This window comes from Quercus robur, chromosome 7 (assembly GCF_932294415.1).
Source record: "Quercus robur chromosome 7, dhQueRobu3.1, whole genome shotgun sequence".
In the NCBI taxonomy this organism is placed as follows: domain Eukaryota; kingdom Viridiplantae; phylum Streptophyta; class Magnoliopsida; order Fagales; family Fagaceae; genus Quercus; species Quercus robur.
In genome coordinates this window covers 5,166,401-5,183,314 of record NC_065540.1, presented here as the reverse complement: position 1 = coordinate 5,183,314, position 16,914 = coordinate 5,166,401, and the positions used below count along the sequence as shown (strand labels likewise).

Here is a 16,914-nt window from a genome sequence, read left to right as displayed (position 1 = left end):
CCCTTTACCCTTAAACAAAACCCTCATTCGTTTCTGCCTCTTCCTCACTCTCTCAATCATTCTCTCGTCTCTGCCTCCCTCCGTCGTCGACGTCGCCGTCGCGCTCAGCTCAGCCCACTCTCAATCGCGCCAACTCTCACTCCCACTCCCAATCCCAATCCACCACCACCACCACCATCAACAACAACAACGGTGGCTCTCGCCTCATCCTCTGCCGGTGGACACCTCTCTCTCCCACCCCCGCTGCTGCCGCCGCCGCCACCACCGACTCCGGCTCCGGCTCTGCTGACGAGCCCCCCAGAAGAAAGTTCCGCTACACCCCAGTAAATGTGTATATGTTTGTGCATGTATTTGTGGACATGGGGATTTGGGTTTGTGTCGGTGTTTGAGGACTTTCTGTGGGTTCTTCAGTGAAAATAAAAGGTGGGTTTTGATTCTTTTGAGCAAAGGTGGACTCTATGACTTGTTATATGTTGTGTGGTTTAGGGCCTTTAGGCTAGTAGTTTTAGTTTAGCAAAAAAAGTTTTGATTTTGAATATGAGTATTGAGTTCATATCTGCAATTTTTTTGAAGGGTTAGGTTCCTGTAAAGTTTCACTCTTTTAGTATAGTTTCATTTCCATGATTTTGTTGGTATGTGCATTCTTCAATTTTAAGAGCTTCGTTGAGAGTGTTTACTAAAAAGTATGAGAAATTTTGATCAATTTTATTTTTCATTCATAAAATTGGATAATTCTTTGCTTAATGAGAAATGAGAAATTCTGGGATTTTTTGTCTTTGAAAGTGGGGGTTTATGTTACTGTGGGGCTTGAAAGTCGAATCTGGGTGAGTTTGTGATCACAGTTTTACTAATGAGAAATGTTTCTGTTCAAATTTGTGTTCGTGTTGTCTGAAACTGTATTCTTAGTAATGCAGAAATTGCAGAAATTATAATCTGATTAAGGTTTATTCTTCCATTGTATAATCTTAGCGGTATGAGTTGCTTCCTAACTATTAATGCAGTATCGTCACAAGATTAGGATCTTTCCTTATTAATTTAATGTTTTTATATATATTTAAAATAATTATTAAATTAATTATGACGTCATCACGGTTCGACCCCGGTTCGACCTCGGTTCGACCTTGAAAATCTTGAACCTCTCCCTTTTACGGTTCAATGAACGGTCCGGATCTGAAAACCATGCTCTGACAACAATAATTTAAAAAAGGGACAAAAAAGTGAAAGTCATAAAAGCAGAAAAGCAATTTAAGCATTTTAAAATCATAAAAGTCAAAAAAGTGAGAATCATTCTACCGTAACGTCCAGAGGAAAGCGCGAGGAAAAAGCCAAAGTGAAAACAAAAGAAAAAGAACGTGGCCCACAAGGACTACTTTTTCAAGTCCGTAAAAGTTTACTAAGTTCTGTAATAACTTATTTTGTTTTTTTTGGAAAATTTTTTTGTTAAAAATGTATTAAAATATATAAGTATTTTGAAAATGTGAAAAAAAAAATTAATTAAAAAATTTTATATAAAAAATATAAAAAATAAAATTCTAGCTTATAACATATCACATAAAAAAATTAAAAAAAAAAAAAACACTGCACTTTTGAAAATACACAATTATGGTTCTTTTCGCATATGAATTATATGATAAGCTCCCAAATACGTAAAAGACATGTATTGGACTTTATCTCATGTGTGCAAGTTGATATTTGGGTTCCCTCCTACTTCTCTACATATATCATTGTTGCTGTTTTAGCCTTTGTACATCAGAGTCCATTTATTGTTTCCAAATACTTCCAGCTTATTTCTGGCTTATCAGAGCATCAAACCAAAGATGGCTGAGACTATCCTCAGTGTTGTTGCTGAGGAAATAATAGGCAAGCTGATTTCAGTTGCTACTGAGCAGATCAGCCTTGCTTGGGGTTTCAAGGAGGAGTTGACAAAACTTCGTGGCTTATTAACTACGATTCAAGCTGTGCTGGCTGATGCGGAGAGAAGGCAAGGGAGCGAAGAGGTCGTGAGGCTTTGGCTGTGGAGGCTTAAAGATGTTGCTTATGATGCTGATTACGTGCTGGACGAGTTTGCTTATGAGATTCTCCGGCGGAAGGTAGAGATACGAAACCAAATGAAGAGAAAGGTATGCTACTTCTTTTCATTCTCAAACCCCATTGCTTTTCGTCTCAAGATGGCCAACAAGATTAAGATCATTCATGAATTGCTTAAAAAGATTAATGATGAAGCAAATTCATTTGGACTTGCTAGAGCGAGTCCAGTAAATTCAAATCCAGAGATTATACCAAACCGAGAGACAGACTCCTTTCTTAATCATTCAGAAGTTGTAGGAAGGAGAGATCATGTCTCAAAAATAGTTGATTTGCTAACTAGGGAAACCAAAGAACAACTCTCTGTCTTTCCAATAGTAGGAATGGCAGGTTTGGGAAAAACAACTTTAGCAAAGCAAGTTTACAATGATGAGCGAGTAAAGAGACATTTTGATAGGACAATATGGGTATGTGTCTCCGATAATTTTGATGATAAAAGGATCTTGAGAGAGATTCTTGAGCTTGTTACCCATACCTCAAATAAATTAGAAAATAAGACTGCGATTCTTGAATGCCTTCAAAAAGAGTTGAGAGGAAAAACATATCTTCTCATACTTGATGATGTATGGAACGAAGATCTGACGAAATGGGATACTTTGAGGAATTGTCTGTTAGGAATTAATTCAAATATGGGAAGCATTATTATTGTAACAACCCGCAAAGATAAGGTGGCTAAAATTATGGAGACACTTCCTCGATGTGATTTAGAAAAACTATCAGATGATGAATGTTGGTCTATAATCATGAAAAAAGTATCTTGTAATGAAATAACTCCAGATTTGGAAGTTATTGGAAGGGAGATTGCTAAAAAATGTGGTGGGGTTCCATTAGTTGCAAGAGTTTTAGGAGGGACGATGTCTTATAAGAAGAAGAAAAATGAATGGTTGGCAATTCAAAATAGTAAAGTTTGGAATTCTCCACTTGACAACTATGAAATCTTACCAATACTTAAATTAAGCTTTGATCGTCTTTATCCACCATCTCTAAAAAGTTGTTTCACATATTGTGCAATTTTTCCTAAAGATTATAAAATGGAAAAGGAAGAATTAATTCAACATTGGATGGCTGAAGGGTTCCTTCAATTGTATCCAGGAAGATCCATAATGGAGGATATTGGTAACGAGTATTTTAATATTTTGTTGGGGAATTCCTTATTCCAAGATATAGAAAGGGATGATTATGGTGATATTTTTAGCTGCAAGATGCACGATTGTGTACACGATCTTGCCCTCTCAATTTCAAAATGGGAAACCTTGCATTTAGAGGGAAATTTGGGGGGTGACATTGGCATGTCTCATATTCGACGTTTATCTCTTATATCCAATGACCAAACAACACCAACGATCCCATTATCTAGAGAAGGCATGAGTAGGTTGCGCACAATTTTTTCGATTCATGTTAATCTTGGTGACAAGTTATTAAACTTAAAATGTGTACGTGGCCTAACTTTATTTGGGGGATGTATAGTAGAGTTGCCCAAGTCAATCAATAGGCTAAGACAATTGCGGCTTCTTCGCATTATAAGGACCAATGTCAAAGAATTACCCAATTCTCTCACAAAATTCTATAACTTGCAAACTCTAATAATCAAGTATTGCCCTTGTCTCAAAGAGCTTCCAAAAAATCTACAAAATTTGATTAATTTGAGACATATTGATATTGATCTTCAATACATAGAACAATTGCCGATCAATATGAGGCAATTGACTTGCCTTCAAACATTGCCTTTTTTTGTCGTTGGTCAAGACACTGGTGGTCGAATTGAAGAAATGGGATACTTAAGCCAACTTAGAGGAAAGCTAAGTATCTACAATCTAGAGCATGTGAGAGACAAAGAAGAAGCCAAAAGTGCAAAATTATCGGAAAAGAAAGGACTAAACAAGTTGGGATTCCATTGGAATAGTCAAAGAGAAGGCACCATTAACGATGAAGATATACTGGAAGGCCTTCAGCCTCACCCATGTTTGCAAAGCTTAAAGATTGAAAATTTTCGGGGTGAGAAGTTCCCTTCATGGATATTGGGCAAAAACAGGAGTGGTGGTTTGTTTCTTTGGGACCATTTGTTGGAAATCTTCTTAAAAAACTGTAACGAGTGCGAACAAATTCCTACACTAGGGCATTTATCTCATCTCAAGGTTCTTGAAATTGAGAAAATGAATAAGGTGACATGTATAGGAACAGAATTTTACGGCAATTATAGTGGTGAGGGATCTAGTAATAGTAGAGGTGATAATGGTAGAAATGCAATGTTCCCGGCTTTGGAAAAACTTGTTTTGAAGCACATGCCCAAGCTAGTGGAATGGAAGGATGCAATGGAGCCAACAACAACAACAACAACAAGAGGAACGGTGTTTCCTTCCCTCAAAAAATTGGTTATTGGATACTGTGACCAGCTCATAAGTGCTCCATGTCATTTTCCAGTTCTCGAGCAACTAGTTATTGACAGCACCAAAAGCACTGCATTCAAAAACATTAGTAGTAATCTTACTACACTCATGTCCCTCACTATAGGGAGAGTATCAGAACTTTCTTGTTTGCCAGAGCAGCTATTGCAAAATAATGCGGGTCTCTTGAAGCTTTATATACATGATTGTGCTGATTTGGAGTCCATCTTGCCACGTGAGGATGTATGGGCCTTCTGCATCTCTCTCCGAAACATTTTTATATGTGGATGTGTGAAATTGAGCTATATACCGGACACACTGCACACCCTTCAATCTCTCGAGACATTTGGAGTATCCAGCTGTCCTAATTTGAGGTCTTTTCCAAGTATACAAGGTGTGGCGTCGCTTCGAAACTTGACGATATCGTGCGGTGTTAAAGTTCTACCGAATGGGCTACAATCATGTACATCTCTTTCGGAATTGGGTATTTGGTCATGTCCTAATTTGATATCAATTCCAGATCTAGGAGAATTGCACTCTCTTAGCAGTTTAACAATTCGGGACTGTCGAAAGTTGACTCGTCTGCCAGGAGGGTTATCAGAATGCTTAAAGATTTTGGAGATTGGTGAGTTTTGTGAGGAGCTGGATGCTTTCCCCAGTCTCAGTTTCATCCAACACTTGCACGCGTCCCTTGAAAAACTAAACTTGTATGGGTGGTCCAAACTCAACTCTCTTCCGGACGAAATTCAACGCTTCACTGCCATTATATATCTGCATATATGTGATTTTAAGGGAATGAAAGCTTTGCCTGAGTGGTTGGGCGACCTTTCTTCACTTCAAACTCTGCTTCTTAATGGCAACGAGAACTTGATGGAAATGCCGACAGTGCAAGCCATGCGACGCCTCACCAAATTAAAAAAACTGTACATTAATGGTTCCCCCGAATTAAATAAAAGTTGTGCAAAGGAGAAAGGCGTAGAGTGGTCCAAAATTGCACATATTCCATATATCAGAATCGACCGTATTGTTATTAAAGATGAAAATTTGTGAAGATCATGTTTGGTAAGTTTGCTCATACCTCAAATCCTCTCTCTTATTTTTCTCTCATATTCTCTATTCTTAATTTCCCGCAATTTTTGCTAACTTTCTTTAGTTTTCTCAAAATACGTTTGCTGGATATGCAGGCACTACGAATGGCATAATTTCTGGAAACTTTATGGAATTTCAATCCACTCCCAGCCTAACGTAAGGTCATAAACACAGGTAATTGTATGGAATTTCTATTTTATAACCCAAATTTCTTACTTTCTCTCTTTATTTCTTTTTCTTTTTTTTTTAATTTTTAATTTGGCTATTTCTTATTTAATATATTGTGTTCAGCTGGAGGAAAAATCAATTAAAGCTAGTGGAAGCCCATAATTGCTGGTAAATTTTCTATAACCTATCTTCCCTCTCAATTTTCTATAACCTAAAACAAAACAAATAGCAAAAATTGTTAATCCATAGTTTTTTTTAGTATAAATATATTTTGGCATGATTAGTGCTGGTACTGGGCTGTTACTCAATTTGGGTAAACCTTTATGAAATCTAACATTTGAGATAGTATGGTAATAATGCAATACAGTTTACAATGTAGGTGTGAAGATATCAAACTTTCAAAGTCACCACCAACCTCTTTTTTTTTTTTCATCTGTTTTTGATATATAACATTGATAACATGTTTCCACTACTCTTTTGTAATTCTATTATGGGGAATATTTAGCTTTTCCATATTGAAAACTTCAAATCCAACTAATTAAACAAAGAATTTTAGATTTTAAGATCATATAATGTGTATGATTTTATCAAGTCAAAAGAATAAATAATTACGATGTTCTTTTGCTTGATTTGAGAGCAATACTTGCATTTGGATTTTTCTTTATATAAAATTTTCCCAATTTTCATTTTCTGAAGGCTTGAGTGGATGGTTCTTCACTTTGGTTCCAAATTTTGAAAAACTTGTGTGAATTTATATACTGTAGAGATTTGATTAGAGATTTACCTTAAGAAAACAAACTCCCCTAATTTTCTAAATATTAATACCTGGTAATATATGATTTAAAGCGGACAACTCATGAATCTTTTGTGTCTGCCTGGTTCTCTGCTACTGCCCTGTTTCTCATATTGGATAGTTATTAAGAATAATCATTGCATAGCATCATTCTATGTTCATAGCGAAAACATCTTGTAGCAGTGTGGAATTAAAACTATGTTACTGATGGCCCTAATATTCTGCTCTAACAGGAAATGAAGGTTCTATTCAAGAGCTGAAAAATGTAATAATGATTACAAAAAGTTGATGAATCTGCACAAACACAATGTTTCACCATATTGTGGAAACTGCAAAGTTTTTATTGACCTAAGGAAGGATGTGCCAAGGAAAATGACTAGGTGGTCCAAGATTGCATATTTAACACAAATAGAAAGGCAAAGCCACTAGTAAGTCATCAAGAACAGGCTTTCTTGGCTTTTTCTTCTTTGATTATTTTCTTTCAGTATCAAATACCCAGCTTATTTGTAAATGATCAGCTTGTGTTCAGCCGCACGAATAATTAATTGTGTTCAGCTGGATGTGTAGGCAGTAGCTAGGAATGGCATATCTATTGTGTTCACATGAAGGAAGACTTAATTAATCTTATGGAATTTCAGTCCACTCCCAAGCTAACAGAAATTCATCAGTGCTGGTATTTTTTTCTCAAATCTTCTCTTCACTTCTAACATATAAAGTACCAAATCAATCAAATAAATTTATTATTCATGCCAAAATGTGTGTTTTTGAAATCTGCAGCATGACATTTGAAAACATTATCAGTAATTGTACCTCACTCTGTCAGAACTTGACTCTTGCCAAAGTGGTTTTTGCAAAATAATACGAGTCTCATGCCCATGAAGATAGTGTTTTGTGAGGATTTGGTGTCCCTCTCGGCACGTCAGGGTTAATCCAATTTCTTTTAATAAATTATTTTGGCATAATTTATGTTGACCTGAGTTGTCACTCAAGTGGGGCAACCCTCCAATCCATGATCTTAATGTGACGGTATCCTAATTATGCAAAATTACCATTTAGGCATACAGGTACCTAACTTGCCAAGCCACGATCAACCTTTTTTTTTCTTTTTTATTGTGCTATTTAATATTGATAACATGTTTCCACTACACTTAATTATATGACTTTTTCTAACCATTTGATTATTGGCAATTAATGGGATTTTTTAGGGTACATTTTGATGCTTCTGTGTTTGTAGAAATTCAGAAAATTGGTGTTGGTGTAGTGGTATGGGAGGAGAATAGGCTGTTCATTGGAGCTTTAAGCTCACTGGAAGATATGAGTACTGATGCTGAGGAGGCTGAAGTTATGGCTGTCATGCAAGTGACTGAATTTGCTGCTACGGTATGCCCTTTTGGAGTAATTATAAACGGTGGCTTGTTACAGAGATTTCAAGCTCTCAATTCTGCTGAACCAAATCTCTCAAAAATTGAACATCTCTTGGACTTGGTTAAACAGAATGGACTTTTTCAGGGAGAAATCTTTCTCACATGTCAGTAAGACTGGTAATGAGGTTGCACATGTATTAGCTTGAAATGCTAGATCCTTATGCATGTCTAGATCTGATTGTAAATATGCTTTTTGGCTAGAGAGGCTCCTGTGTTTCTGCAAAAAAGCCTCTCTAAAGATGTTTTTCTTTTTGCCAGTTGATGAAATATTTTTCAGTTTTCCATTTAAAAAAAAATAAAAAATGACGAGAGAATTTGATATTTTAAGAGCTTATACAGTGAGTATAGGACTTTGTCAAGAAAAACGAAAAAACTATTAGTCTTTCGCTTGATTCTGCTGTGATAGTTGCATTTGGAATTTTCTTTACCTAAAATTTTCCCCTTTCCTTTTTTTGATGGCTTGAGTGGATCATTCTTCACTTTGGGTTTGAATTTTGAAAAACTTGTATGGCTTTATGCTCTTTTATACAGAGGAAATATGAGTAGAGATTTACCTCAAGAAAATGAATTCGCCATACCTTTTGGATATTAATACCTACCCACATACAATTTGTAATGGTTAATTCATGAACGATGAATCTTTTGTGTTTGCCTGGTTCTATTCTGTTGATTTGTTTTCATTTTAGATAATAATTCAAAATCATCATTGCATAGCATGATGCTTTGTACATGTTGGGAATGAAGGTAATATTTTCAATCCACATGTAATAAATGTAATATTCAATGATGGTTTATTTTTCCATTGCTGATGGCCCAATATTCTGCTCTAATAGGGAATGAAGGTTCTATTCAAGAGCTGAAAATTGTAATTATGATTACAAAAAGCTGATGCATCTGCACAATCACAACATTTCACCATATTGCGGAAACTGCAAAGTTTTTATCGGATGTGCCAAGGGAAATGACTAGATGGTCCAAGATTGTCCATATTTAATACAAATAGAAAGGCAAAGCCACTAGTAAGTCATCAAAAACAGGCTTTCTTGGCTTTTTCTTCTTTTGAGTAGTTTTCTTTCGGTATCAAATACCTAGCTTATTTGTAAATGATCAGCTTGTGTTCAGCCGCACGAATAATTAATTGTGTTCAGCTGGATGTGTAGGCAGTAGCTAGGAATGGCATATCTATTGTGTTCACATGAAGGAAGACTTAATTAATCTTATGGAATTTCAGTCCACTCCCAAGCTAACAGAAATTCATCAGTGCTGGTATTTTTTCTCAAATCTTCTCTTCACTTCTAACATATAAAGTACCAAATCAATCAAATAAATTTATTATTCATGCCAAAATGTGTGTTTTTGAAATCTACAGCATGACATTCGAAAACATTAGCAGTAATCGTACCACACTCTGTCAGAACTTGATTCTTGCCAAAGTGGTTATTGCAAAATAATACAAGTCTCATGCCTATGAAGATAGTGTTTTGTGAGGATTTGGTGTCCCTCTCAGCACATCAGGATGTATGGGCCTCTACACCTCTCTCCAATCACTCTCTATTTTTAACTGTAAGAAATTGAATTACTATTGATGGCCCTAATAATCTGCTCTAATTAAAAGAGGAAGGTTCTGTTATTCTCTCTTCCCTCTCTTTTTCCCCCCACAATATTATTCAATTGTTACATAGAAAAGGAGAAGAAAAATTTGTTAATCCATTTTTTTTATGATATTGTTTTGGCATAGTTCATGTTGATCTGAGTTGTCACTCAAGTGGGGCAACCCTTCATGATCTCATTGTGATGGTATCCTAATGATGCAAAATTACCATTTAGGCATAGAGGTATCTAACTGCCAAGCCACGATCAACCTTTGTTTCTTTTTTATTGTGCTATTTAATATTGATAACATGTTTCCACTACACTTATATGATTTTTTCTAACCATTTGATTATTGGCAATAAATGGGATTTTTTAGGGTAAATTTTGATGTTGCTGTGTTTGAAGAAATTCAGAAAATTAGTGATGATGCAGTGGTATGGGATGAGAATGGGGTGTTCACTGGAGCTTTAAGATCACTGGAAGATATGGGTACTGATGCTGAGGAGGCTGAAGTTATGGCTGTCATGAGAGCGACTGAATTTGCTGCTACAGTATGCCCTTTTGCAGTAATTATAGAAGGTGGCTCGTTACAGAGATTTCAAGCTCTCAATTCGGCAGAACCAAATCTCTCAAAAATTGAACATCTCTTGGACTTGGTTAAACAGAATGGACTTTTATCAGGGAGATCTCTTTCTCACATGTCAGTAGGACTGGTAATGAGGTTGCACAAGTATTAGCTTGAATGCTAAATCCTTATGTATGGCTAGATCTGATTGTAAATATGCTGCTTGGCTAGAAGAGGCTCCTGTGTTTCTGCAGGAAAGCCTCTCTAAAGATGTTTTTCTTTTAGCTAGTTGATGAAATATTTTTCAGCTTTCCATTAAAAAAAATGATGAGAGAATTTGATATTTTAAGAGCTTATACAGTGAGTATAGGACTTCGTGAAGACAAATGAAAAAACTATTAGTCTTTCGCTTGATTCTGCTGTGATAGTTGCATTTGGAATTTTCTTTACCTAAAATTTTCCCCTTTCCTTTTTTTGATGGCTTGAGTGGATCATTCTTCACTTTGGGTTTGAATTTTGAAAAACTTGTATGGCTTTATGCTCTTTTATACAGAGGAAATATGGTTAGAGATTTACCTCAAGAAAATGAATTTGCCATACCTTTTGGATATTAATACCTGCCCACATACAATTTGTAATACTTAACTCATGAACAATGAATCTTTTGTGTTTGCCTGGTTCTGTTCTGTTGATTTGTTTTCATTTTAGATAATAATTCAAAATCATGATTGCATAGCATGATGATTTGTACATTGTAGAAATGTCTCTTAAAAAGTTAATTTGTTGTAATGTTCTCCAATTTTTTCACTAGCGAATTACAACTTCTAAACATGGCATCAATCTTTTGATTTTCAATTTTCAGGATGCTTCAGTGATTTAACAAACACAGTAATGAACAGCTAGCTGAAAACATTGGGGAGCATGAGAAGTCCACTAATGATTGCAAAAAGCCCAGGCATTTCTAGTTTTGCACCCATACTTATCATTGGAAGGAGCAAGAGTGGCTCAGTGGTAGAAGATTGGCTGTGGACCTGTGGTCCAAGAATCACCCTTGAGGGAATTTAAAGTTGATTCCAATGCAATTTTTTTATTAAAATTTGTGAGTGCTCTCAATTTCGTATTTAATTTCTCTCTTCTCAAAACCTAATAAGTTTCCTTCGTTTTTATATTCTACTTTCAATTTTCTATACTATTTACTAAACTAGTTGTTCATATAATATTTACAGACTCTAGTTGTCATTGATTTTCCAATTGGAGGTGCACCTCAGCACAAGATAGTCCAAGATTGCCCCTGTTCCAAATATCATGATAAACTTCTTGTTACTATTCTAAGCTCAAAGCAATCTAAAATTGGTATTTTCTCTCAAATATCCTTTTGTCTAATGTTTTGCTTTAAAATAGACCAGTTGTTCTCTATTTCCTCACTTACCAAATTTCTTATCCTCTTATTTTTCCTGATTCCTATAAATTTTTGTTTCAAAACTGTTCATAATGAAAAGCATCTTTGAGATTCTAATCAAATTGAATGAGACCCAAATTGCAATTTTTCTTTTTCTTTTATCTGTTTTTTCTGGGGATCAAATTCTAACACTGGACAAGCCATGTTACCATTAATTAAGATTACTTCAAGAATGCATTGAAATTAGGTTGATTAATTTTATTATCTTTTTCTTTATTTTTAATTTTTTTTCTTAGAAATTTATGTATTTTTGGTCAACTGGACCCATATTATATATGTATTGCACGGGTTGATCAGTGCACTATACTTGGAAACATTATTGGTAATGCATTAGGTGAGGTAGAGGTTTTTCCAATGCTTTCACAATCACTGCCTCTATGCCTGTGACTTCAGCACTTTACTGGATTATGGGGTAGATATCTATAGTTGTCCGTTTTACTTGTTAATTTTATCCAAACATTTCACTAAAAATCACTTGTAGTCTTGTACGTATCTCTATAATAACGTATTAAAATACTATCTCGAATTAAGGTTTTTCATCCATAATGGTGTTCTCTTCTTGTAAGCTTTGTATCATTGACTTGCCCAACAGGTGACCTCTATACTGGATGGTCTAGATCATGCAAATGTTCAGCGGATAGTTCCTAATCACTTACATGTAAGGTAATGGTCCTATCTCTATAAACTAAAACTGATTGGTTAGTATTTGATAATGTAATTACAATTTGCTTTAGAATTTGGTTTAAATAAGATTTTGATGACTGCTTCCATGATTTTAAAAAAATAGAAAGATGCAGCACATTCTCCAAGCATGTGATAGATGGCAAATTTCTTGTTTCTTTTGACACAGCAGGTAGAGAACTTACCCCTAAGTAGTTGGATAAATGCATACTATTACATATACATACACACAAACATACGTACATATGTATATGTAATTTCATGCATATATAAAACAAATGGGTAAGTTTTGATTCTTCTCAATGAGTTAGATGCCTTCTTTCTTTTTCTTTCTTTTTTCTTCAAATTTTTTTTTTGAGTTTGATGTCATTGGTTATTGAGGATGCTAACAGAAAACAACCGACCTCTATTTAGGATGGATGTTCAAGAATCTGACCTCTATTTAGGTCTTCTCAAGATTGTTCAAGGACACCTTTGAGTCAATCAATCACACTTATTCTTCACTCCTAATTTCTTTGTTCCAGTATTAAGTTTTCCCGAGTCTTTTCATTTTTCAAAATTTTTAATATTCTATCATAAAAATTAATATTGTAATATGTTATAGGCAGCCTACCCCAAACATTTTGGGACTAGGCATGATTGTTGTTGTTGTATATGTTATAGGCACTTGACACAATATATCTATTGTTTCCAGCTGGAGGAATAATTGACTATAATTGGAAGCTGACAGAATCCTTTTAAAGTCGGTAAGTTCTCTAAAATATTCTCCTCTTTTCCTCCCTTTATTCTCTTTCTTATACTCAACCAGTATATTGTTTATGCAGGTATTCTCTCGTCAACAATCAACTTTTCCTGTAAGTTCTCTTTTCTTATGCAGTTGTCATTCTTCATATTTCTTGAAATGATTTTTCAAGATTAAGGTTTAGAGAATATTTATCTATTAGTTAACTGGAGCAAGAACTTATGAAATCTAATATTTCTTGTAGTTTTATTCCAGCAATTTCGATCATAAATTATAAGCTACAAAATTTAAGTTCCTCTGTTTTTTCTCTCTAAAAATCAATAAACTTTTCCCTATTGAACATTTAAAATATGGCTAATAAAATCCATAATTTGAGGTTTTAAAATATTTCTTCATGTAAATAGAGCTTCAAATTTTGGTAACCAATGTGCACTAAATTGATTGTTAATTTTTCGTTGTTCTTTCTAATTTTCATTTCAATATGCATGCACAAACGTTTTGGTGACTTCCAATAGATTTTCCAAAAAAATTGCTTATTAATCATAGCCATATACCTTAGTTGCCATAAGCTCTCCTAAATTCTTCATATTGTCGATGGATGATGTGTTTTGTATTTTTCCTTGAATTTAAAAACTTTCAGAACCATTGCTGTTGTAGTATAAGGCCTTGGTAAGTTAATTAAGTAGTGCTAAACATCTTTTTAGCAGTTTTGAAATTTAAATAAGTTTTATATTTTATAGGAGCCCTCATATTTTCACAAGAAGAGAAAAAGGAAAATTCTCTTTGAGTGCTGCACACATACTTATGATTTCAAGAAGCTGATCTGCTTCCTTACAATGACTTATCAAATTACATATGCTGCTGATTGTTTTTTTCCCTCATATATAAGGACAGGCCAATGTAAACAGTTTCCAGTGTTCCTGGATTGCTCGCATTCAAAAGATAGGGATATCATATCATAGAAAGCAAGTGATAAGTCCCTCCAAACTTGAAGTCTAACTCTCTTCTGTTTTCTTTTTTCTTTAAAATCAAATACCAAATATATACGTTTATTATAACTTATCTTGAATGTCTTTGCTAATATAATCATTGTCATTAAGTCATTAATGTTTGGGCATAATGTCTTTGTAGGGCATTCTATATTTACATTTCAACTGGGAGAAGAGTTGAAATTCATTAGTGTGGGCAACATGTTCAGGTAATTCTTTTTGCTGAGATTTTTTTCTCTTCAACTTGACATAATGCATGAGACACTCAGTTTTTTTAATAATTCTTTACACTTATCTTTTCTTCATTATCCTAAAATAAATAGTAATAATACAAGGATATGACTGGAATTTTATAAATCTTATACAATTAAAAGGGGTTCAAGCAAACTAAGGTTTTTGTCGTTCTCAATAGTTTTCCTAATAATTGCATCTTCTTTTTTTTTTCTTTTTTTTTTTTTAATCATAGATCTACCTTTAGAATTGTTGTCCAAGGTCCTCATATTACATTTATAGAAAGTAGCTCATTGCTAAAAATTGTACATATACAAATATAGAAATGTTATTGGTGATGATCCAACAACTATATTGTAACTGGAGCTTTGTTTTGTAAACCATGACGCATCATGAACCCTTACACGACACTTTAGTTTCTTACCAACAACAAACAATTAGAATATCTCATATGGGAGAAAATCTTTTGTGATATAAAAGGAAAAGTATAAGAATCAGTCTTCTTGCTAGTCAATGACATGTGATTGTGATAAATAGGCTATCATGTTGATGGGTTAATCTTAAGTCTTTGCTTCATCTATATGGTAACTGGGGACCTTTTCATTTCTACATAAGTTATACATTTGCAAGAAGCTATAGTATCTAAATATGGTGGAAGTGGGACATTTGAAAAATGCTAATTACACTCTAGCACAATTTAGAACCCATAAACCATTTTTATCGGCTTAATCACTTTTAGTCTAAAACTAACAATTAGTCAAATGTAAATGATTAACCAAATTATATAGCAAGCACAAAGCAACTAATAGCTAAAGGAAGTAAATAGCAATATAGAAATGCAGAAAATAAATGCAAACTGAAAGCTAAACACAAAGAAGTGTTTAGAAAGAGGAAAATCTAAGCCTCTTGGTGGAAAAACCTCTCCCTCGACCACACTGTTGGAAAATTTCCACTAGTTAAATCATTGCAATACAATAAAAATTATGAACCCTCCAAGTCCATATCTCTAATGTACTTGAGTCCTTCAAGCTCTAGATAACAACCGACTCCCTCGAGTTCTTTCTTCAAACTAGCTTGCTGGGGATAGCAGTGGCAGAGCCATGTTGGGACTGAAGGGAGCATGGCCCCCCAAAAGTTTTGGAAAAAAATTTGTAGATGTATATACATTTTGGAGTTATACTAACCTATTTGAAATTTTGAAATTTTTTTTAACTCTTATCATTTTGGCCCCCATCCCCAGATAATATATATATATATATATATATGAAAGAAAGTCTAAAATTACATACAAATTTTATTTAAATAGGATATAATCCAATTAATGATAAATATATATATGTCAAAAAGTTACAATAATTAGACATTTTTTAGCATTTTAAGATGAACACATAGTTATTTTAACAAATATCTCACCAAATAAAAGGGAAAAAAATTCTAATTTTCACCCTAACACTTCTAGGCTTACTTGCGCCACAACAGTAGAAAGATTGAAGATCAGAGGCTTTGATTTGCCACAGCAACACATAGTTGCAAACATTTTGCTCATCATTTGACAGGACACAGATGACTCTCTCTCGCTCTCTCTGTCTGAACTCTCTCTCCGTAGCATCTCAACTCTCATTCTCTCAACTGCTCCATCGGCCTTCTTCTTTTTCTTTCTGTTCTGTTTTTCTTTCCTCTAGGCTCTAGTTTCCATCATTTACAATGTAACAAATCTTCTATGTGAATAATAATTGCAGACAGCAGACTATACAATCACGTGTATCAGTGTATGATTAAAATCTTCTCTAGAATCTCTACAAAAGCAAGTGGGTAGGTGTGGGCACAAGCGGTTGGTGTCTACAGTAGGTTGTAGCCGTGTTGGCCCAGTATAGCATTCCCACAATTCCACTTTTCCAGGTACTTTTTCTTTCATCTTTTTATAATTTGACTTTTCTTTATCATAAATTTATTTGTTATTAAAATAATCCATATATCATATAACATTATATGTACCAATTAAAATATAATACTATTTATCATTGATTATTAAATTGTATGTGCATTGCCATTTTTAATATTATATGTAGTATGGATGTAATTAATTTGACGGTGCTTAATGTTTCTCTTTCTTTCTTGATTGTACTTCTTTTCCGGTTGAATGAAGTTAGTTTATCATTAAAAAACATTGATGTAATTAATATATACACTCAAAAAATAATTAGCTGTCTAATTTTATGTGTGGCCCCCCAAAGATAAATTTCTGGCTCTGCCACTGGGATATAACACCGTCAAACCACCAACAGAAAGTCAACAATGATATTGGATTTGAGGTGACAGCCTAAGTTTCCAAACCTTCACTCATAGCTCACAAAGTCAGATGTGTATCAATGAGATGAATGGAATAAAATTTCTCTCACTAGGATGATAATGCTGAGAGAAATGGAAAAGATATGTTGAGAATGTTTTAGACTTACTCTTTGTAGATAAACAGTTGACGGTTGCTTGTTGCACCCCACTATGAAAAATATGCATTTACAGGCATTTATGGTGCCTTTTAATCTTCATGCGTAGGTATTCTTGCATGTCTGGATGGGTATATGAATATAGCAATGAAGCAAACATAAAAAAATGTCAAAGGGCAGTTGAAAAATAACTATGAATATGCTTTCGTTTGAGAACAATGGTAATTAAGCATTGTCTTGTTGTTTTACTATTATTATTCATCTCTC

At 34.3% G+C, this 16,914-nt stretch overlaps 1 protein-coding gene across 43 annotated transcripts in view; it reads left to right on the top strand.

The window, feature by feature from the left end:
- Window positions 1-16,914, top strand: part of LOC126691875 (putative disease resistance protein RGA4) — a 48,827-nt gene that overhangs the window by 31,149 nt on the left and 764 nt on the right. The window contains exons 1-22 of one of the 43 annotated variants that reach the window (XM_050387180.1): window positions 1,672-5,531; window positions 5,654-5,732; window positions 5,850-5,894; window positions 6,753-6,947; window positions 7,087-7,192; window positions 7,754-8,060; window positions 8,777-8,962; window positions 9,104-9,209; window positions 9,313-9,461; window positions 9,682-9,778; window positions 9,913-10,249; window positions 10,964-11,200; window positions 11,328-11,454; window positions 12,153-12,223; window positions 12,352-12,413; window positions 12,936-12,987; window positions 13,066-13,095; window positions 13,878-13,952; window positions 14,115-14,181; window positions 15,943-16,019; window positions 16,052-16,102; window positions 16,757-16,868. In XM_050387180.1, coding sequence (XP_050243137.1) covers window positions 1,818-5,519 — 3,702 coding nt within the window. In that variant the 5' untranslated portion in view covers window positions 1,672-1,817 and the 3' untranslated portion in view covers window positions 5,520-5,531; window positions 5,654-5,732; window positions 5,850-5,894; ... (17 more) ...; window positions 16,052-16,102; window positions 16,757-16,868. The other 42 variants (XM_050387179.1, XM_050387169.1, XM_050387144.1 and 39 more) reach the window with 42 other exon arrangements.